The 23,518-nt window shown below is 45.4% G+C and overlaps 1 protein-coding gene across 4 annotated transcripts in view; it reads left to right on the forward strand.

The window, feature by feature from the left end:
* Positions 1-23,518, forward strand: part of ACER3 (alkaline ceramidase 3) — an 80,037-nt gene that overhangs the window by 43,917 nt on the left and 12,602 nt on the right. For all 4 annotated transcript variants that reach the window (XM_030557810.1, XM_030557819.1, XM_030557829.1 and 1 more), the window contains exons 7-8: positions 12,421-12,479; positions 21,667-21,768. In XM_030557810.1, coding sequence (XP_030413670.1) covers positions 12,421-12,479; positions 21,667-21,768 — 161 coding nt within the window. The remainder of the gene's footprint in view (positions 1-12,420; positions 12,480-21,666; positions 21,769-23,518) is intronic.

The raw sequence follows: 23,518 nt of genomic DNA on the forward strand, positions 1-23,518 counted from the left end.
TTTGGTTGCTGGCAAGTCATGTGACCCAACTCTTCGGCCCTAGTGGCTCCTTCTTAGCAATACAGCCAGTTTGTTTTTCTGCTGGCTCCTCCTATTTCCTGTCAGAAGATAGGGATGAAAACTGGCTGCTATATAAAGGCTGCTGTGTGTGAGAGAAACGCATCTGCTGCCTTTGAAAAGAAAAGACTCAATATATGGAAATATACTCAGTACTGTAACTTTCTGGTACTCTGTGGCTTTCCTGGTATTTATTCCTCTGAGTTCACAAAAACAACGAGGAGTCCTTGTGGCACCTTAGAGACTAACAAATTTATTTGGACATAAGCGTTTGTGGGCTAGAACCCACTTCATCAGATGCATGGAGTGGAAAATACGGGAGCAGGTATAAATACATGAAAAGATGGGAATTGCCTTACCAAGTGTCAGTCTAACGAGACAGTTCAGTTAACAGTAGGATACCAAAGGAAGAAAAATAACTTTTGTAGTGGTAATGAGAGTGGCCCATTTCAAACAGTTGACAAGAAGATGAGTAACAGTATGGGGAAAATCTTTGTTGTTTTTGCTGATACAGAATAACACGGCTACCACTGTGAAATCTGAGTTCATAGTGATTTGACTCTGGGGCTTCAGAAGCACAGGTCATTCTGGCATGAAAATACCAGGAAAGCTACAAAGGGCAGATGAGTTAAGGGGCTTCAGCAGCAGGGCTACTAGGTCTGTTATATGAGAGATGGAGTACTGAGCAGCAGTTCTCTCTCTCTCTCTCTCTGCCTCCCTCCATGGATGTGTCATCTTCCCTTTATCTGTACCTATATTTGACTGAAAACTCAATGTTCTTCTGGTGGAAAAATTCAGGATGGTGTCTAGGAACAAGCCTGCATCTTCTAGAGAAATGTGACAGGCTGCGTTTTCAGGCCACCGTGGTCACTTGCATGCCTAGAGATTGATCTGTGTATTGATAGGGAGAGGGTCAGCACTACCAATATGAAGTGTTGCCTTTTATGTGCTGGTATTTACAACTGTAAAAGGTTAGCAGTCATGATTATGTATCTACACAGAATGGGGGTGGATATTTCCCCACATGGGTGACTGACAGGATAACATCTGGACAGTTAATGTGTTTTGTGGGTCCTCAGCTCCTGATGCCGACTGTTTTAAGTCAAATGCCCACTGAGCAGTATTCCACACTGCTGCGAAAGTATTACAGCTTGACTGCAGCCAGCTTGGTATGCTAGCAACGTCTGAGCTCCTAAATGTGATGCAAATTAAGAGGTCACTTTCCTGTAGCAGTAGAGAGAATTCTAGGAAATTTTAAATCCTTGCCTCTTGGCTTTAATGTTTCTATCTGGTTTCCATTAAGTTCAGAATATAGCCTTCATGCCCTCAATCATCATTTCACTATGAAGTTCTGAAGGGTAACAGTGAAAAATACATAGCAGAAAAACAATATTTTTAAGGAGCTATGATAGCTCTTTCCAAATTGTTAATTATTAGGGAAATAAATTCCAAATGTTCCAGTACTGCATTCATTTTTGCATGGAATTTACCCAAATGCACTGTAAATCGGAAAGGAATATTTCTCTGATTGTGTGACTAAGCTAGGTATTTTTTCCACCTCAGTATTTGCCCCTTATTTTAGATAGAGTACACAAGGAATTGCTATGTAACTTCAATAAATATTTAGTGAAATGAATGCATTCTGAAGAATTAATGTGAACTTAATTACTTATATATAATTGCAGTTTAACTTTCAGGCCTAAGTCTATACTCACTCTTAAATTGCCAAACAATATTTTTTTCCGTACGAGACTTGATTCCTGGTATTATTTATCTCATCCAGTCCCTATACATTGGTCAGTTTTACAAAGGAAGTGGCAAATTGGTGTGTACATGTAGAGAATAACGTACTTTTTGTATCATCTCAATCTCGTAGTCCACAAAGATGTAGCAACAGAAGGGTCCTGCATTGTTTCAGTGCCCATGATTCAGGCCTCATTTTTCAGTCAGCTGCTTACGTTCTTTACTGTTCTTCTGTCTTCTTCCTGGCTAATGCCTCTAAATTGCTTACAAGTAGAAGGGCTTCTAATTGTTTGTTTATGGCATAGTAAGAAAATAGGAATAAGTACAGCGAGTCTCTCCTGCACACTGACAGTAGGTATCAAGGAGCTTTAGAAATCTCAGTGCTGCAATGATAAGAGCGGCCTGTCCATCCTTTGGCGAACTGAAGGCTGCTCTTAATTTTCTTAACTGAATAAATTAGAGCTGGCCTCATCTCTAATACAAAGGTGTGGCCTTGAGAGGCTAGATCTCCATCATGTACCATCTTTATTCACTCACTTGATGGGCAGCTGGGGCTTTCAGCTTCAATGAGCCATGCTTAATGCAAGTGGAGGGCCAGATTCACAGGCTATTCTTTGGCCCCGGCTGTAGTAGGAATAGGGGGTCACTTTTAAATTGTGGTAGCAGGATTGCATTCAGGAACTCTCTCGTTGTGCCTAACACTACCAGTGCTTATTAGATCTTACTTTTATAAGTATCAATATTCACCAGACTTTAAAAGAAAAAGTAAAACCCTTCCTGTGGAGTGATGGGTGTTGCTGCCATTCTCTGATTAGAAAATATTTCAGTTCAAATGAAACATTCCAATTCAGTCTAGCTTAAAAAACTCAAGCTGCAAGAGAACTGTACCCATTCTGTTCATTCTCAGCAGTCTGAACATTTGAAAGGTCAGAAGTTCTTCCCAACAAAAAGAAATCATGAAACTGTTTAATTATATCTGATACTTGACTATCACACGGCTTTAAAGAAAGAGAAGAAAGAAAAAGTAATCCCATTTGTGACACTGCATATAGAGGCTCCAGCCAAGTGGGAATCTGGAGAAGAGCAACAAAAATAAATGTAGCGCTGGAAGGATTGATGAATGGAAAGATTTCAAAGAGCATGATTAAGTTGGCTAAATGACAAATGATGGGGGATTGATTAACTTTCCAAGGGTTTGAAGTGTGTGAACATCAAGGAAGGAGTGGAATTGTTTATAGTGGCACAGAGAGCGTAAACGGGAGTAATAGACTGAAACTGAGCAAAGAAAACCTTAGGCCCCAGCTACTGGGGGATCAGACGTCCAATTGTAATTTAAAACACTTTAAAGGAGATTTAACAGTTTATGATGGAAAAGGCTTCTTACCTTCCAGATTTTCAGATTGCTGTGCAAAATGAACACTTCCTTTTTCCTTTAAAATTCTTTTATACTACTAGAGAGGCAGCATGATCCAGTGAAGGGTCCTGGACTGGGATGTGAGAGACCTGGGTTCTGTTCCCAGATCAGCCACTAACCTTGAGCAACTCGCTTCAACTTCCTGTGCCTGTTTTCCCACTACCCTTTTGTTTGTCTTGTCTATTTAAACTGTGAGCTCTTCAGGGTGGTGAGGCTTTCTCAAGGCATATTTTCACTGCAGAGTTAACTTGAGCTCTTACTCAAGTGTTGCATCTACCCTCCCCCTTCTGTCCACACACAACCTCTTCCTTGAGTTTGGGGGTGCTGTGAACATGAGCTAGTTGGCCTGTCTGGGCGTTAGACTGAAACAAGATGAGGCTTGTACTTCTGCTGGTAACCCACCTGTTTTGCAGTGAGGAAGCAGACAAAATCACTCGAGTGCTAATAGTCCTCTAGTGACTTCCCACACTTTGCCTCTGTGTGCTCAAAAGGACAGATAAGTTCTCCCACCATCTACTAGGAAAGAATCATAGAGCAGCTCAACTGGCTGAAGCACAAAGAACTATGGGATATGCCCCCAGAAGTTCTAGTGACACACCTGAGTACAGCCCCAGTGAGGACAAAGTATCTCGGGTGGGGCTTTGCAGTGGGGCTGCTCATAATCAGGCTAAGCTAACTCAATTGCTCAGACCTGGATGCTGATCACCTGAGGTAACTCCGCAGTGAAGATGCACCATCACTGTGTTTGTACAGTGCCTAGCACGGTGGGGCCCTAATCTTGGATGGGGTTTCTAGATACTGATGTAATACAAGTAGTAGTTTAAACATCTGATTCCTTCCCCCTCCCCCAAGCATCTCTTAGAAACTCAAGTACACATTTAAGTCCTATACTGTAGAAATGTGTTTTTTTTGTACTGTAAACTGCAAATAAGAGTTCCAGGATAGATAATGTTTAAATATTTAGTGTTAAACGTTTTGGAGAAAAATATATTAACTGATAAGTATTGTGTGATGTGCAAAAAGCCCAGACTCTCTTGATACAGTTCCTGACACCTGCAATAATAGTTGAAGCTGACAAACTGATGCTAGCCATTTTAATGAAGACTGGGGCAGAAAGCCAGGAGCAGTGTTAATAAATGGTGGGAAATAGCAGAAAACTGAACCTGTCCCCACTAAAAATGCAGTCTGATGGGTTTGGGGCTAGTCTCCCTCAGAGTCCCCAAACTGTATTCCCAACTGTGCCTCTGACTTGATACAGAAAGTGATTTTGTGTGAGTCACTCAACTTTCTGCATTTCATGTGAAACAGTTGCAAAATACTGGTTTTAGTTATTTTTTGTAAATTATATTTAGGTTCCACTGATGAAAAGTGTTACCTACTTTTAAGGGCAAAGTATTTACTACTGATAAGCCTAAGGTGTATTTTCCAATGCAAAGGTGAAAAATTGTGGCAGCCTGAATAATGTGCAGCTTCGTTTTTGCCACATACAATGGAGAGGGAAGTGTTTTGTGATAACAAAAGTTGAAGAGACGCTTATTCTACTTCCTTTTATTTAAGCTACTTTGCAAACTCTCTTAGGGTATGGCTACACTTGCACTTCAAAGCGCTGCCGCGGCAGTGCTTAGAATTTCGAGTGTGGTCGCAGCGCCAGTGCTAGGAGAGAGCTCTCCCAGTGCTGCACGTACTCCACATCCTCTACCGGTGTAGCCCAGCGCTGCGGCACTGTTTACACTGAGGCTTTGCAGCGCTGTATCTTGCAGCTCTCAAGGGGGTGGTTTTTTCACACCCCTGAGCGCGAAAGTTGCAGCGCTGTAAAGCGCCAGTGTAGCCCTGGCCTTATTTGGCCTGCCATTTTCTCTAGTCCAATTTAAAGCAGATGCTGCAAGAGGTAGAGTTACATAAAGCTGCCTTGTATGTTTTCAAAGTATTATAATTTAAGTGATGCAGTTATTTAATGCCATATTTAGAAATGCAGAGAGAAGCAACATAAAGAACTGAAGCAAATATGAGCAAAGCTTTTAAAAGAAAACAAATAAGTGTTTTGTGGGGAGTCGGGAAGAAACTTTTTTTAATTCAGTTTAAAAGATAGATGAGGAAATGTATAGAATGGGTTTAAACATTACTTAAAGCTTGCTGTGTGGCTCCATTTATATTCCTCCAGCAAGAAACTACTGTAGCATGACTCTACAATTATAATCCCTTCATGGACAGAGCACCTCTTTGCAATGTTTAAATGCTTTGTGTCTGAGGATGATGGTGTTTAGAGTATGTCAGGAAGAACTATTTGAGAAAGAGTGAGAAACTGGAACAACAAATGTATATTCATCTGATTACTAATACGCTACTCTAAATTCTTGTTCTTTTTTTCAAGATGTGTCAACAATGGATGTCTTTCCATTCACAGCAATAGTTAATTTTTATCCCTGCATTATTATGACTATCTTCTATCCAAGCCATTAAGCCACTAATTTTGAGGGATCAAGTCAGTGGCTCTAAGGAAAAGTGCTTTCCTTCAGTTTTTGCTTCTTCATTCTGTCAGTAGCTGCTACAAAGAGTAACATTTTTAGCCAGTATTTTACCTGGCTTGTGGGCTGGCCGTAAGCCAGGTGTTTCGCTAGACAGAGTGAAAGCCTTTCATACTTGTACAAAGAGCCAGTGTAAGTCTGTTACATGATAAAAGCTTGACGTTGGCTACTATTTTAACCAGTGTGACAGAAATCTGTCTGTATAGCAGAAATGTCTATCCATGCAGAAACAGAGGAATGTTTAGAGATGGAAATTGTAAGTAAGAAAAATGCAGTAAGGAAAATGATCAAAACTATCCTTTGGTTGTCCTTTAGCGTGCTGTCTCTTTAAGTGAGTTTTCTAACCTTTTAGAACAAGTCTCTTGATTTGGGTGTCAAAGGGAAACAGATCTTAAATTTGTCCTTTTTGGAAATCAGGGTTAAGACAAGATAGAAGTGTTCATTAATGCATTGGAAATACTAAAAGGACCTCAAACTATACACAGTACAGAGAGGCACAAAGATGGAGGACTCAATCTCTGGTTGCAGCAAGGTGTGAACTCTCTCTGGACATTTAAACACAGGCAGTATGTTGCGTATGTATAAAGCTTTCCTCCATTGGCTAAGTATTAACAAACGATAACTATGTCAAGTCTAGCAGGGTTGTTTCTGGGTCACATATCTCCCCAATAAAGGTAATAAAACTTAACCTTTCTGTTAATGCATAAACTGGATTGGAATTACACTTGCAAATCCCTTTGTTTAGTTCTACACTGCAGTGGTGAATAAAAAGTAGTGACTATTTTAGTAACAACTTTAATTGGCTCTTATTCTGAATACAAATGGGGCCAGTCCACTGTGCACTTTCCACATAGTCTGGATTGGAGCTTCACTTTAAGTACCATAAAGACTCAGGTCAGAATTTATTCTGTTCTGTTACATATGGATAGTTAAGGTTAAGTTTCTGTCTTGGGTATTTTTAGTAAAAGTCAGGGACATGTCATATGCAATAAACAAAAATTCACAGAAGCCTGCAACCTGTCCCTGACTTTTACTAAAAATACGTGGAGGTGTAGGGTGGACAAACAGCAGCCACTCCAGCTCCAGGGACTCCCCCGTCCATAGCCACTGTTCCGGCAGCCAGGGACTGCTGTTTCTCTAGGCCTTGGGCTGGCCACCGGTCAGCTGTTCGGCAGACTCAGGGCTCCAGTTAGCCGTAGGACCGACACTTTCTCCAGCCCTGCCCCAAAAGAGGTCCCAGAAAGTCACAGAATCCGTGATCTCAGTGACAGAATCGTAGCCTTATCAATAGTAAAATGTAGACATTCTTGTGTACTGCCAGTCACCATAACCTCTCCTCTTTAATACTAAAGGTTGATTTGAGACTAATATACAATCCTTCAATAGCTGTCTTTAAATTTTTGTGAAGGGATTTTCCTCAGCTGCTACAGTTACAGTATTGTTATGCCAATACATACAACAAATTGGTCTGGTTATTACAATGGTGACTACAGGCCCCAGTTATTCTATTGCCAGAGAGCTGCTGGCCCGAAGGCTAAATAAACAAAACAAAAGGTGGGGAAAGCGGTAGAACGTACAAGCAGTGTCAGTAAAATGTTGGTTTGCAAATGCCATATTAGTTCCTCAATTTTGTAGTGGTCCTGGTTTTTTAATATAATTCTCGAGTTCTGTTTGTTAAATATTTATATTTAATGTAGAACAAGAGTGAGAGAAGGGAAGATAGGAAGGGATTAGCTAAAAGGAAAAACAAAGGAAGGTTGGGGAACGGGGAAGGAAAAATAAAGAGGGATCTGGAGGATATCACAATTTATGGCAAGTGCACCTGTATTCTCTCCTCTGCGATCCCTCCAGGGCAAACCCTCCTGGCTTCTCCTCTGCCTCTCTGTTGAATGACGGAGTTGTCTTAAAATGGCTGAATGGCAAATTGGAAGTAAGAGAAGAAAAGAGGAAGATTAGAAGTGTGCTGCAAAACAATAAAAGGGTTTGCATATGGAAACTTTTAAAAAATTAATACCTAAATTGTGTAATTTGAAATATTACTTTGTTGCTGCCTAGCTTCATGCTATCGTTTATTGGCCAAGGATTCCATGTCCATCTCACTGATTTGTTGATGTACCAGGGGAATACTGTGGTAAATGGAAGGTAGTATGGACCAGTGTGTGTGGCCCTGGATTGGAACTCAGGAGACCTGGGTCTTAATCTGGCTTTGCCACTAGACTGCTGCATAAATGGGGACGAGTCACTTCACCTCTATCTCCATTTTCCCATGTGTAAAATAAGGAAAATATTTACCTCCTGTGTAAAGTGCTTTGAGATCTATGGGTGCAAAATGCCAGATACTATCATTTCTGCTAATGTGTTCTCATTTGGGCTGTTGACCTTATAACTTACACTGTTAGAGGAGTCCATTGGGGGCTTATCATAGAATCAGAGAAGATTAGGGTTGAAAGAGAACTCAGGAGGTCACCAACCCCCTGCTGCATGTGGGAAAGATGTGGGCAGCCATAAATTATTTCCTATCATTTCTTTTCCTAATTGCTGCCTTTCACACTGGGGTGGTGTCTTTGGGTACAATCCTTCCTGAGCCATATTCTCAGCTGGTATAAATTAGTGATGTTGCACTGATATACACCAGCTAAGAGCTTAGCACCCCTTCTTTTTTGTCTCATTTTGTCACTTAATTTAATTCATCCTGCTCTTCCTTTTGGGGGGCAGGAAACATTAATCAGTGCCCCATCTCTGTTACCTAACCTCACGGCCACCTCTTGTCTCATTCAGTCTCATGGTTGCTCCACTCTGTAGCATCTGCCCAGCTTTTTGTAGTATACCTCACTGAGAATAAATGCATTTGCTTATTCCCTATTGACCAAAATTTAGAATGCCAGCATAGGGGTTTCAGTTCCAGTAACTCTTTATCCTACAGCACCTCTCTTTTTGAGGATGCCAGGTGCTTGTTCTCTGGCTGACTAAGTAAAGTTTCCCCCAAACAGCAGCAGGTTTCTCAGTAAAACCAGATTTATTAAAAGGAGAGAGAGAGAGACTGTTTTAATAAGAGGCGCTTTGCATAGACTACTCTAAGGTGTTCTCAGCTGAAGTTGCAAAAAGTCAACTTGTCCCAAAGAGCAGTCTGTGGTGCTGACACCTGCGTCAAGAATTCCATCCTCATGTGTCCCTGTCCTCTGTTTATACAACTCTTCCTGTGGATTCATTTTCATGTGCTGTGTTAACTGCAAGACCATCTTATTCCTCATGAGAATCCACCTCACCTAAAAGTGTACAGAAATGAATTCACTATTTTTTTTCTTCAACTTAGCCCCTATGGCAACTCCTAAAATCCTTTTGTTCAGCCACTTCTGCAGCTTGTCCCATACATTTCTAGGATTTTCCCCCCTCTATAAATGTCACAGTTGGCTTAGTTATGCTACAGCTTTCCATGCCATGGTGTGGCCAAGCTCTCTGTAAAATAAATTCTCTTCTGGTGGAAACTGGTATTGGGGATAATCATATTAGCTAGTTGGCGAGTTTGTCTCCTAGAGCCCCCACTAATACCTTTGTAATTGCTGACCAGTTTCACTAGGTCCTCTCAGATAAACAGGCATATCATGATTGAGTTGTTGGTCTACTCATAGAACGCTACCTCATCCCTGTTTAGACAAGGCCTCAATGCTGAACATATGCCATGGTAAACTTAGAATGCTCCCTTGGGCTTTGCTGAACAGGGCCGCTTGGGGGCGGGGGGCAGTGGGCGGCAAGTGGGGCAATTTTCCCTGGGCTCCGCAAGGCCCCCAAGAGAACAGGTAAGGCTCCCGCCCTGGGAGCCTCAGCGCATCCAGGAGCATCCCTAAACAGTGGTGCAGCGTGGCTCCGGTGGGGCCTGTGCTACTCCCCGCTCAGAGCCACCTGATCAGGGTGCGGGGCTGCTCCATGCTGAGCAGAGGAAACTCAGGCCCCTCTGGGGCTCGCAGCCCCACCCCCTGACCACGCGGCTCTGAACGGGGAGGAGTCAGGCCTCGCCGGAGCCACGCTGCACCGCTGTTTAGGGACGCTCCTGGATACGATGCGCTGAGGCTCTAGGTGGGTGGGGAGCCAGGGGTAAAGGGCTGGGGCCGGGGGGGGGTTGGATAAGGGGCAGGGAGGGGGGAGAGGTTGGGGGTGCGGTCAGGGGACAGGGAATGGTGAGGGGGTTGGATCGTGGGTGTTCTGGGGGTCTGTCAGGACTCAGTGGGGGAGAGTGGATAGGAGTCACGGCAGTCAGGGGACAGGGTGCCGGGGTGGGGTCCTGGGGTGGTGATGGTGGGGGGTCTCTGGGGGACAGTGAGGGGGCAAGGAGCAGGATGGGTCGGAGATTCTGAGGGGGGCAGGCAGTTGGGGGGCAGGAAGTGGGTAGGGGTGAGATAGAGGGCAGGGACAGGCTGTTTGGGAGGCACAGCCTTCCCTACCCTAAAGCTCATTCAGCAGTTTGAGGCTTGCGGAAGAGCCAAGCTGTTAGCTTTTCCATTAGGGCTACCATCCCTTCCACTTCTCAAATACCAAATTATAGTCTATATTTAATTTCAGTGCTATAGGGAGGTTCATGTCAGGGGAGGGTAGCTTCATTTAAAATTAGCCACTGGGGGAGGGCTCACATGAGAAGAGCAATATCCTACACCACCTACCTCCTTCCCAACCCTACCAAGGAAGGACACCCGTTCCCCCCCCCCCCCCCCCCCCGCATTCCCTGTGACTTTGGAGGGGTTAATTCAGCAGTTCTCAAACTTTTGTCCTGGTGAACCCTTTCACATAGCAAACCTCTGAGTGCAACACCCCACCCTTATGAATTGAAAACACTTTTTTATATATTTAACACTATTATAAATGCTTGAGGCAAAGCGGGGTTTGAGGTGGAGGCTTGACAGCTCGTGACCCCCAGTAATAATCTTGTGACCCCCTGAGGGGCCCCAGTTTGAGAACCCCGGGTTAATTTAATTTTAGCACCGTGTGTCCATTCACATGCATCTGCTATTTTGATCATGTCAGTTTTCACAACATAGGCTCCTCCCAGATTCTGGAACAAGCTCAAATGCTCAGTTCGTGGAGTATGTCCATAGTCTATACTAAAGACAAACCTACAGTACCCATCTCCAGTTTGTGAGGGACCCCATGGAGCCAGTATCTAGGAAACAGATAAATGCATGGAGGTTAAGTCCATTAATGACTATTAGCCAGGATGGGTAACGAATGGTGTCCCTAGCCCCTGTTTGTCAGAGGGTAGAGATAGATGGCAGGGGAGTGATCACTTGATCATTGCCTGTTAGGTTCACTCCCTCTGGGGCACTTGGCATTGGCCATTGTCGGTAGACAGGATTACTGGGCTGGATTGACCTTTGGTTTGACCCAGTATGGCTGTTCCTATGTTCTAACCTAAATGTACCCAAAGTTATGGAGACAGATATGAGTCAAGGAAGCCAGCAGAGTATCAGAAACCTGGAAAAATCTCTGACTGGATGGGCTCAGGCGTTTGGTCACAAGCTGAGGTGGTTCAAAAGTTTTGGATATTTTTTAAGCAGCAGTTTTTATTATTTCTTTAAACAGTGAAACACAGCAAGCAGCAAATATTTGGCCACACACTTCTGAAACTCCAAACTATGTTCAGGTTTTGGCAGACTAATTTCAGCTTTTCAATTTAAAAAAACCACAACAAATTTTGAAGGAAAGCAGACATTGTCCGTGATTTTTTTCTGCTTTTAAAAAAACCCTGGTTTTTGATCCAAAAAAAAGTTTTAACGGAAAATATTTGTCCAACCCTTTTAATGAGCCTTTTAGCACTTAGCTGATTCTGAGAACCAGTGATACCTTGTAAAGAAGTTTTTTCAAAACTGGGTTTGTGCCAAGATGCGGAAGATTTATTTTTCCCAGGGCTGCCCGTGGAGCGGAGCAAATGGGGCAATTTGCCTGGGGCCCGCAGGGGCCCCCACTAGAATATAGTATTGCAATTTTTTTTATGGAAGGGATCCTCGAAATTGCTTTGCCCCAGGCCCCCTGAATCCTCTGCGCGGCCCTGTTGCTGAATGGTAGACACAGTGAAGTCTGTTCAGATTTCTGCTTTCAGTAATTCTGCACAGTATCATTAGTCGCAAACACTGTCTGTGAAGGAGTTGCTACTTTAGACACCATCCAAGGCCATTGTCATCTGTGCAGGCCTGGATTAAAGTGCACAGAGAAGGGAAGACATGGTGCTGTGCTCCCTAATCAAAACTCAACTGCAGGATGCTGACTACCTTTTGAGCTGTGAACTGCACTTTTCCTTGTCTTCACCATAGTGACTAGGATACAAGAGTGCTGCCCAGTGCTTGCTTTCTAATTCAATTCTTGACCTGTCCCTGAAATCTGGATTTTCCTATCTCCAGAAAAAGAGCTAAACCTCTCCAACATTTGGGCCTGGATATAACCACGCTTCTATTTTGGGAGGCATTTTGTACTATGGCTTTGTTTTTGTTTTTCTTTTGTTTGGAAACTTAAAGGCGGAAAACTATTCTCTATACTGAAAAATAGACAAAATGATGGTTTAAAAAAGTCAGTAAAGATACTATAGATGATAAACCAACAAAAATTTAGTTTTCTTTTGCGTTAGTATGGTAAACAAACTCAATAATACCTGCCTGTGACACACTAATATTGAATTTTATCTCCACTTTCCTGCAGATTGTATATGGAGCACTGGTTTCTATTATAGTACTTCGATCCGTATATATTGTATTGTGGTAAGTGACTGTTTATTTAGCTCAGCATTACAAGTAGATATGTTCTAACCAGGTATTTGCATCTAAGAGTTGTGCATTTTGAAAACATCTTAACATGAGAAACTGGCATTGCTGACCACTTCTCTAAATGAGTGAGAAATGCAAGTCATATGCTCTCTGTCTTGTGGCAATGGAAGAGTGATTCATGTCTTTCGGTAAAGATATTTCATTGAAGTTAGGCTTTGTCTACACTGACAACTGAACGACAAAACTTTTGTCATTCAGAGGTGTTAAAAACACAAACACCCCAAAAGTCACAAGTTCTTCTTCGAGTGCTTGCTCATATCGATTCCAATTAGGTGTGCGTGCGCCGCGTGCACGTTCGTTGGAAGATTTTTACCCTAGCAACACTCGGTGAGTCGGCTGGTTCGCCCCCTGGAGAGGCGCCGTTATGGCGCCAGATATATACCCCTGCTGACCCAATGGCCCTTCAGTTCCTTCTTACTGCCCATGACGGTTGTTGGAACTGTGGAGCGCAGCTTTACTGATCTCCACATCCCTAGCTACTCTTAGTTCTTTGCTGTTTATTGTCTGTATAGTTCGAGTTCTTGTAGTTATAGTATTTAGTATTTACTAAATAGTATTTAGTTTTAGTTGTTGTATTTATAGTTAGTGTATATAGTTTAAGGGGGGATCGGGGATTAGCCCCCTTTCCTCCACCCCGGTACGGGCCCATGCCCAAGGCACCGGGATTCAAACTATGCTCGGTGTGCCAAAAGCCGATGCCAATAGGGGGTCCCCACGACTCCTGCCTCTAGTGCCTAGGGGAATCCCACCTTACTGATAAGTGCCGCATCTGCAAGTTGTTTAAACAAAGGACGAAGAAGGAGCGGGACTTTCGATTGAAACAGCTCCACATGGAGTCAGCACTTAGTCCTGCAGCATCGGTACCGAGCACCCAACAGACTGCTTCTGTAAGGAGCGCCTCTTTGGCCCCGGACGCTCCGGTACCGAGAAGGAGCCCCGGCACCAACATCTGCTCGGCACCGCTCCCTGTCTCTGAGACCCAGGAAGCAACATAGCTCTCCAGCTGCTTCAGCTCCACAGAAGGAGAGCGCTCTTCGAAGAGGGTTCATCCGGCACCATCCTCTGCTGTGGCATCGTCGACTGTGGTACCGCCGATTGCAGCTCCAACGAGCGTGGCACCGTCGATTCCGGTCCCACAAGGGCCGTTGAGTCCGGTGCCTGACAGCTCCCCGGCTCATGCTGTGATTGAGCTTGCCCTCCCTTCTACACCGGAGACCTTCTCCACGGCAAGGGAGCTCATCACCATGACGGAGTCGACACAGCCTCAACCCCCAGCACTGCTGGCGCGGGTCATACAATCCATCGGAAAACCGACCCTGGTAAGGCCACCTTCTGTTGTTCCAACAGAGAGACGTCGTTCAATTCACGGTCTCACACACGCTCTCGATCACGCTGTTCCCACTCCCGGCGCTGCTCGCAGTCCCGGCACCACTCTCCATCGCGGCACCGTTGGACATCTCATTCGCCGGCCGGATACTCCCGGTACCGATCCAACTCACAGCACCGCCCTCAGCACTGTGTATCCCACAGTCGCTCCAGACGAAGGGGCTCAAGATCCCGGTCGACCTCCTAGCACCGCTACGGTAGAAGGTCCCAGTCTCGCTCACGGTACCGTTATAGCTCCCAGTACCGGTCTCCAGTACCGCCCTGGGATCGAGCATTCAGAACAGTGGTCTATCGGCACCGCCGTGGCCATCGAGACACACATCGGTGTCATCACAGGCTGGTAGCGCATCCTATTCTCAGGAGCGTGACTCTGACGTCCCCAGCCATATATTCCCAGAGAGCCAGAGCCACGAGCAAGGGCCTCATCACTGGTCCTTCTGGACACCATGGGCATACCACCAGGCCCAAGGTGCTCCATCAGTGGCTCCATGGTCGGCCCCGTCAGAACACCGGGTACCAGAGGCAACAGTAAGCCGCCTTCCCCCCCACGGGCACGGAGGAGGCTCCGATACCATCCGCAGACACCCAGGTTCCACCTGACACAGATGACGCTTCTCAAGTGCAGGAGCCCCCACCGGACCCCCTGGTCCCGGGCCTCTCCTCCTTCTCCTCGCCTGACAAGGTGGTGGTGGGAACATCCTCCTCAGGCCCTCCACCAATTGATCTCAGGGCCCATCAAGACCTTTTGAGACAAGTGGCTCAGAATAGGAACTTACAGGTGGAGGAGGTCCCTGAAATAGAGGACCCGGTCGTGGACATCCTATCGGCTGATGCACCTACTAGAGTGGCTCTTCCATTTATCCGCACCATACAGGCTAATGCGGATACCATTTGGCAATCCCCAGCCTCGATTCCACCTACAGCAAGGGGAGGAGAGAGAAAATATATGGTCCCCTCAAAGGGGTATGAATATCTCTACATTCACCCACCTCCTTGCTCTTTAGTGGTGCAATCGGTGAATGAGAGGGAGCGTCATGGCCAGCAAGCCCCGGCTCCTAAGTCAAAGGAGGCTAGACGCATGGACCTCCTAGGCCACAAAATATACTCGGCTGGGGGCCTCCAGCTTAGGGTGGCAAACCATCAAGTAGATATAACTTTAACATGTGGGTGTCCTTGGGGAAGTTTACAGAGCTTCTTCCTCAGGAATCCTGTCAGGAATTTACGGCCCTACTTGAGGAGGGTAAAAAGGTAGCAAGAACCTCCCTCCAAGCCTCTCTGGATGCAGCAGACTCTGCAGCCAGAACCCTGGCGTCAGGAGTGACGATGAGGCGTATCTCCTGGCTCCAGGTATCAGGCCTTCCCCCTGAATTACAACAAACTAGTCAGGATTTGCCCTTTGAAGGCCGGGGCCTGTTCTCAGATAAAACTGCCCCGAGATTGCAAAGTCTGAAGGACAATCATGTTATAATGCGCTTGCTGGGTATGCACACGCCAGTGACCCAACACAGGACCTTCTGGCCCCAGCCACACTGCCCTAATGCTCCACCTAGGCCGCGTCAGGACTTTAGCAGAAGGCGTAGTAGAGGGAATCGTCGGAGACATTCTGGCCCTCAAGGAGGTCAAAATCAGATGCCCCCTAAACCACCAGCGGGGCCCAAGCAGAACTTTTGATGGGATGCCCGAGGGCGGCCCACCGGTTGCTCTACTGGATCCTTCTCCTCCCTTTTTCAACCGCCTCTCACAATTCCTCCCTGCCTGGTCCCAGCTAACCAGATCTTTGGGTCCTGCGCGCAGTGGAAGTGGGATATCACCTCCAGTTTGTTTCCACCCCGCCTTCCCACCCTCCCTCCCCGTCCCTCTTCAGGGACCCCTCTCACGAGCAATTCCTCTTACAAGAGGTCCAGTAGCTCCTAGCCATAAGAGCCATAGAGGAGGTGCCAAAAGACATGAGGGGCAAAGGGTTTTATTCCCGCTACTTCCTAATCCCCAAGGCAAAGGGAGGTCTAGACCAATCCTAGACCTGCGAGAACTCAACAAATCCATGATGAAGCTGAAGTTCCGCATGGTAACCCTGGGGACCATTATCCCGTCCCTGGATCCAGGAGACTGGTATGCCGCCCTCAATATGAAGGATGCGTATTTCCACATCGCAATTTACCCACCACACAGATGGTACTTCTGTTTTGTGGTCAACCATCAACACTTTCAGTTCACTGTGCTTCCGTTTGGCCTTTCTACAGCTCCACGTGTGTTCACAAAATGCATGGCTGTAGTCGCCGCCTCCCTCCGGCATCGTCGGGTACATGTCTGCCCGTATCTCGATGATTGGCTTATTCGAGGAACTTCCCAGTTACAAGTGTCGCAGCACCTGTGCATCGTCAAAGACCTCTTCGGGAGCCTAGGCCTGATGATCAACACAGAGAAGTCTACTCGGACACCCACGCAGAGAATAGATTTCATAGGAGCGGTTCTGGACTCCAATCTGGCCAGAGCCTGCCTCCTGCAGTCGCGTTTTCAAGCAATGGCTTCAATTATTTGCGGTCTTCAAACCTTCCCGACAACGTCGGTGCGTACCTGCCTCAGCCTAGTAGGTCACATGGCCTCCTGCACCTTCGTGACCAAGCATGCGAGGCTATGCCTCCGTCTCTTTCAAACCTGGCTTGCTTCAGTATACCAACCACGCAGAGACAGCCTGGACTCGGTGCTCACTATTCCCCGGGACGTTCTGAGCCCCCTAACCTGGTGGCTAAGCCCCACTCTAGTCTATGCAGGGATGCCATTCCACCCACCGCAACCCTCAATGGCCCTAAGCACGAACACGTCATCTCTGGGTTGGGGTGCCCACCTCGAGGGCCTTTGCACTCAAGTTCTCTGGTCGCCTCAAGAGTTGGCCTTGCACATCAGTGTGCGGGAGCTGAGAGCAGTCCATCTAGCATGCCAGGTGTTTCAAGGCCATCTCCAAGGCCGTGGTGTGTCAGTGTTCACGGACAACACAACGGCCATGTTTTACATAAACAAGCAGGGCGGAGCATGCTTCTCCCTCCTTTGTCAAGAAGCCATCCACCTCTGGGACTTTTGCATAGCCCACTCGATCGATTTTGTAGCGTCTTTTCTTCCAGGAGTCCAGAACACTCGGGCGGATCACCTCAGCAGATCCTTCTTGTCTCACGAGTGGTCAGTTCGTCCGGACATCATCCATTTTGTTTTCCGGAAGTGGGGGTTTCCCCACATAGACCTCTTTGCCTCCCGAGAGAACAGGAAATGCCAGGTGTTCTGCTCCTTCCGGGGACGCTGCCCGGGCTCCCTCTCAGACGCATTCCTGATCCCGTGGAAGAGGCACCTACTCTATGCTTTCCCACCATTTCCACTCGTCCACAGAGTCATACTCAAGCTCCGCAGGGACAGCGCCCACCTGATGCTGATTGCTCCAGCGTGGCCAAGGCAGCGCTGGTACACCATGTTGTTCGACCTCTCAGTGGCAGACCCGATTCCCCTGCCATTCTGGCCAGATCTCATAACACAGGACTTCGGCAGGCTTCACCATCCGGACCTGCAGTCTCTTCACCTCACAGCATGATTGCTGCGTGGTTGAGCCAGTCTGAGTTGTGTTGCTCTGCCTCGGTCCAACAGCTGCTCTTGGGCAGAAGGAAGCCTTCCACTAGGATGGCATATCTGGCCAAGTGGAAGCATTTCTCCTGCTGGTGCGCTCAGCGTAACTCAGTCCCCAGGCAGGTGTCCGTTCCTACTGTCCTGGTCCCTGAAAGAGCAGGGCCTAACGGTCTCTTCCATAAAGGTGCATCTGGCAGCCATCTCCATCTTCCGCCCAGGGGAGAATGGCCGATCAATCTTCTCTCACCCCATAGTTTCAAGGTTCCTCAAGGGATTGGAACGTTTGTACCCTCAAGTCAGACGCCCGACCCCTACCTGGGATCTCAACCTGGTGCTAGCCAAGCTTATGGGTGCTCCTTTCGAACCACTGTCCACCTGCTCACTGCTGTACCTTTCCTGGAAGACGGCCTTCCTCTTCGCTATTACTTTGGCAAGACGAGTATATGAGCTTCGGGCCTTGACAGCGGACCCCCCGTATACAGTATTCCATAAGGACAAGGTACAGCTGCGACCACACCCCTCCTTCCTCCCTAAAGTGGTATCCGCCTTTCACGTCAATCAAGACATCTTCCTCCCAGTCTTTTTTCCAAAGTCGCAACCGTCACATCGGGAACAACAGCTGCACACCCTAGATGTTCGCAGGGCTCTTGTCTTTTATATCGAGAGAACAAAACCCTTCTGAAGGTCACCTCAGCTCTTTGTAGCTGGGGCAGACCGGATGAAAGGCCTACCGGTCTCATCCCAACGAATTTCATCTTGGGTAACATACTACATGGCTGTACATGCTATGATTTGGCTCACATTCCGGCTAGCCACCTCACCGCCCATTCTACTCAGGCTCAAGCTTCATCTGCCGCCTTCCTGGCCCATGTTCCCATCCAGGAAATATGTCGGGCAGCTACCTGGTCATCGATTCACACCTTTGCCTCACATTACGCATTGGTTCAACAGTCCGGAGATGATGCCGCATTTGGCTCAGCAGTTTTGCATTCTGCAACATCTCACTCCGACCCCACCACTTAGGTAAGGCTTGGGAATCACCTGATTGGAATTGATATGAGCAAGCACTCAAAGAAGAAAAGAGGGTTACTCACCTTTGTAACTGTTGTTCTTCGAGATGTGTTGCTCATATCCATTCCAAACCCGCCCTCCTTCCCCTCTGTCGGAGTAACCGGCAAGAGGGAACTGAAGGGCTGTTGGGTCGGCAGGGGTATATATCCAGCGCCATAGCGGCGCCACTCCAGGGGGCAACCCAGCCAACCCACCGAGTGTTGCTAGGGTAAAAATCTTCCAACGAACATGCACGCGGCGCGCACACACCTAGTGGGAATGGATATGAGCAACACATCTCGAAGAACAACAGTTACAAAGGTGAGTAACCGTCTTTTTTGCTGACGAAAAGCGCCAGAGAGAACGTCTTTTGTCAACTGTTTTGATGATAGCTTTGGATTGGTAGTTCGTAGATTTGTTCAGGCACAGGAACTCTCTTCCTTTATGTTTTGTAAAGTATTGCAAATACTGCCAGTTCACAAACAATAATTCTATGCTGGCTGAAGTGAAGGTCTGTCATGGGGTTAAGCACTTCAGTTAATGTTTTCCCTGCAGCCCAGTACTTAAAATTAGTATGCAAAGTACTTGGATGCTAAAAGGTAAAAGTTTTTTTATTGAAGTTACTGTTTTGAATGGGTAAAGTATGATATACATGAAGTTGAGAATTTAATTTTTTTCCCCAAAAATAAAAGGAATGGTATCAAAAGTACTGGAAGAACTGAGAACCAATGAAAAGTCTCTTGTCTAAACTGAAGAAACAGAGCAGACAGTGTAAATAAATATATTAAATTAAGTTTCTTGGTTCGCTTTGTGCCCTCTCCTCTCTTTTATGTTTCTCCTGCTTGAGTGATCTTTTCTCTTGGGTTCAGATACTACTTAGCTCTGAGCAATATATATCCATCTTGAGTTTTTCTACCATAAAAAAGTGTAAGTGTGTGTGTGTGTGTTTTCAGCTTAGTTTTACTGTCTTTCCAGCCCTGTAAATCCCAACAACTCTGCCTATCTTTCCAACATCTTATCTTATCTTATTCTGCTATCACTCCAGTTAAAATGCGTAAAACCAAACCTTTCCTTCTCTTACTCCACCTTCCTCTCTTACCCAGTACTTGATGGCATTCAGTCACTCTCTTCTTCTCTCATATCCAGACCTTCGCCATATCCTGTAATTACTTCCTCCGCATTGCCAAAATTCATCCCTTCCTGAACTCTGATATCCTGAGGCACAGTCTAGTGCCTAACTGCAAAAATATCCTTCCTTTGCCTACATCCCCCACCCCCAATATCTTCTCTTCCTCAAATCCATCCAAACTCAGCTCCTAAGATCTTTGTCTTCTAGGACTCCGATTGGGCCTCCCTTCCTTAGACTCCTGCTCTGGCTTCTTACTTCCAGAACTCTTCAGAACTGTGCTTCTACCTGTGTCTCCTAACCATTCGCCTCTCATTCCCCATACACCCTCCTAGTTTGATTTGCTCAGAGCCTCTCTTTCGCTCAGGCCCACATTGTGCCTTCATTTATGCTGCCCTGTGCTCATGGACCAGACTCTTAGTTAATAATGCATTAAACCCCCTTCTCTTTCCTCCTCCATGAAACACATAACCCCATCTATTTAATGAGCCATTCCAGCTGTAATTAACAGGGCTCGGCAACCTTTCAGAAGCGGTGTGCTGAGTCTTCATTTATTCACTCTGATTTAAGGTTTCATGTGTCAGTGATACAGTTTAACATTTTTAGAAGATCTCTTTCTAGAAGTCTATCATATATATCTTAACTATTGTTGTATGTAAAGTAAATAAGGTTTTTAAAATGTTTAAGAAGCTTCATTTAAAATTAAATTAAAATGCAAAGCCCTCCAGACCAGTGGCCAGGACCTGCACAGTGTGAGTGCCACTGAAAATCAGCTCACATGTCACCTTTGGCACATGTGCCATAGGTTGCCTACCCTGGTATATAATGTATCCCTTTCTTTGCTCGTTCACATGCAGTGTATGTCTGATGTGTTTGCCTTGAGGAAAAAATATCTACAAGCATATAAACGACATGCCTAATGCCAATCACTAGACTCTGTAACTCCAAAATGTATATTAACAGCGAGCACTGCTGTCAAAGAGTTTTATTTACATTTAAAAAGCCCTATCCATTTGTCTTGATACAGGATATGTTCTTATTGGTGATATTGCTGTTTCTATAGATGATAATTCACAGTGACAAAAATAATGCAAAAGGCAACAAGCAACTCAGGAATGCATCTTAAACCAAAATCTGAACTGTGTATTCGTGATGATAAAAATAACATGAACTGTGTTTCATGGTAGTTTCTTGGGGTTGGAATTGGATATTTTTGAGGACTTGTCCTAGTGCTGTCAAAGGAACAGACTTCACCTGCTTTCACCAAGAAGTTAAAGATTCTGTGGCCTACATGAATGCAAACAGTAAGGTTGGATTTATGAACGATGTGCTGCCTTACATCTGTGGTTCTTCAGCACATTTGTCTTGTATCCTAAATAGGATTTTTTTCCTAATGGCTCTTGTTGGTAAAACACAATCTGAAATGACTTTTTCTAAAACTGTCCGCTGGGCTAGTGATTGGCCACTTTAATTTTTGCTTTGAATGTTAAAGGGACCCAGTCTGCTTAAAAAAGACCAACAACAACCCAGAACGCTTCTGTCTGAAACTCTTACCTATCACTGTTAGAAGTAATACCAAAGAATAACTGAAAGAGATTAGAGAGGGGGAAAAATTCTTTCGGTTTAGTCCATGCATTGGAACAGCCAGCTTAATTGTTTTCCTCTCTTGTTTGTGTTGGGGTTTTTTCACACCTAGCCATCAGGGTAAGAAACATCTAGGAGGAAAATGAGTGATCACCCCAAAAATGGGATATGTTTTACCTCACAGTACTGTACCTTTAATTCAGTTCTTAAAATGTGATTAAATTTCAAGTTGATGGTGTCCCGTAAAAGGAATTTTAAACTTTTTTCCACCAGGCATTTAACTTATAAATAGTGTAATTTATATATGTACTTTAAATGCAGTTTGTATCCTAAAAACTAAATTTCACTTTGCTTCTCTCCCCCTAGGGTATACCCATGGCTTAGGGGTCTGGGCTATACATCCTTAAGTGTATTTTTAATGGGATTTTTTTTTTGGAATGTAGACAACATTTTCTGTGATAAATTGAGGTAAGCATTTGCAGCTTGTCTGCATATCTTTTAATCTCTGAGTTCCATGGTTTCCTTTGTTTTCTGCAGAATAATTCTGAGTCTATCTCCTGATATGTGCAGTATAAGCCACACAGAATATTGACAAGTGTTTTATCCAGTCTGCTCTTGATTAGCTCTTGCAACACAGTAGACCTCTAAGGGCTGCTCAAATTCTAAGTATTGTTAGCTTGAAAAATTATGTAGAAATTCTGGAATTGGAATTTAACTGGTAATTTTGTTGGCAGCCCTCGAAACGGAATACTAAATATCTTGCTTATCTACAGCTACTTTGAAACTAGTTCTTGAAAAAGGTTGATATATATAGTTTAAGCACCTCTTTCATGGACTGAGAGTTTTGATGCTAAACTTGATGCTTAATCAGTAACTGTTTCTTTACTTAAATATACTCACACGTTTGAAAGCACATTCACCAAAGCGTGGTGATAACAGAACACTCCTATGTCCATGCTCCTAGCTGTGGAGAATGTCCATAGCTCAAAATTCAAACAGCTTTATGTCCAGTAAGAAGACACCTTGGGTTCCCCCTGCTGTGGAACCATAGGATACTTGTATGCTACAATACCTGTGGCTGGCCTGTGTGAGCTTGGACTTCAGGGCTGTAAAATTGGAGTATAGATGTTCAGGCTCGGGCTGGAGTCCAAGCTCTGGTACCCTGCAAGGGGGGAGGGTCCCAAAGCCCAGGCATCAGCCCAAGCCCAAACTTCTACACCTCAGTTTTACAGGCCCACAGTCCAAGCCAGCTGACCTGGACAAGCTGCAGGTTTTTAACTGCGGTATGGACATACCCATAGTGACCTCTAGTGCCTACAACATTTGGTCCTTTTCTTGCCATTGGTACTGAACAGGCTTCCATGGCTGAACTGCTGCTGACTGTTCTGGAGTCAGAGCTGTGAGCTCAATATCCTTCAGCCACCTGGCTGAGACATTTTCTTCCTTTTTTTTTTTTGGTGGGGGGTCTTATTCTAGACTTTAAAAAAACATACTGTGGTCACTAAAGGGAGTTTTAGGGCCTGTTATCTTTCCAGGTTTTGCCTTTTTTTTTTTTTCTTCTTCCTCTTTTTTTTCTCAGCAAAATGTCAAAAATAGCAGCCCACAAGATCAGGAAACATCCAGTATAGGTGTATGTCATTCAACTAATGAACAGTGACCAATCTTGAAGGAGTTTCAGGGTGAATCACAGCTAATTAATCTGACAGAGTTGCATCGTTTGGGGCATTTGTGTCCTGGCGTGGCGTTTGAAGAGACTCTCCTGGCCTCCCCACAACACCTCAAGTCAGTCCAATGCAAAGTCAGCCAGGAAGGCCTCAAAAACAAAAGCTCACAGAAAGCCACTGTCAAATTTCACAACTGGATGTCAAGTCTATGCATCATAGAGCACGGGTCTGGCAAGGTAACAGTAGTACTAACCACCAGTTTGAAGGATGTTGACTCATCTCTCTATAAGGACAGGTTGAGGCCTGCATCAAGAAGATCCCAGTTGACTCCTGTGATCTCACCTCCTCTGTCCATGCACTTTCTTGGCCTGTACTGACTTCAACTTTGATAGCATTGCACCAGTAGTTTACTATATTGGGCAAGAACCCAGCAAGGCATATTGTATAACCTGACATTCTCCTTCCACCACAGTTGTGGCTGTTAATGATGTATGCATAACATTGGGCCAGCTGAAACTTGGTCCTAGCAGAGTTTTCTTGGAGCTTTCAGACCT

Source organism: Gopherus evgoodei, chromosome 1, assembly GCF_007399415.2.
Source record: "Gopherus evgoodei ecotype Sinaloan lineage chromosome 1, rGopEvg1_v1.p, whole genome shotgun sequence".
Lineage (NCBI taxonomy): Eukaryota > Metazoa > Chordata > Testudines > Testudinidae > Gopherus > Gopherus evgoodei.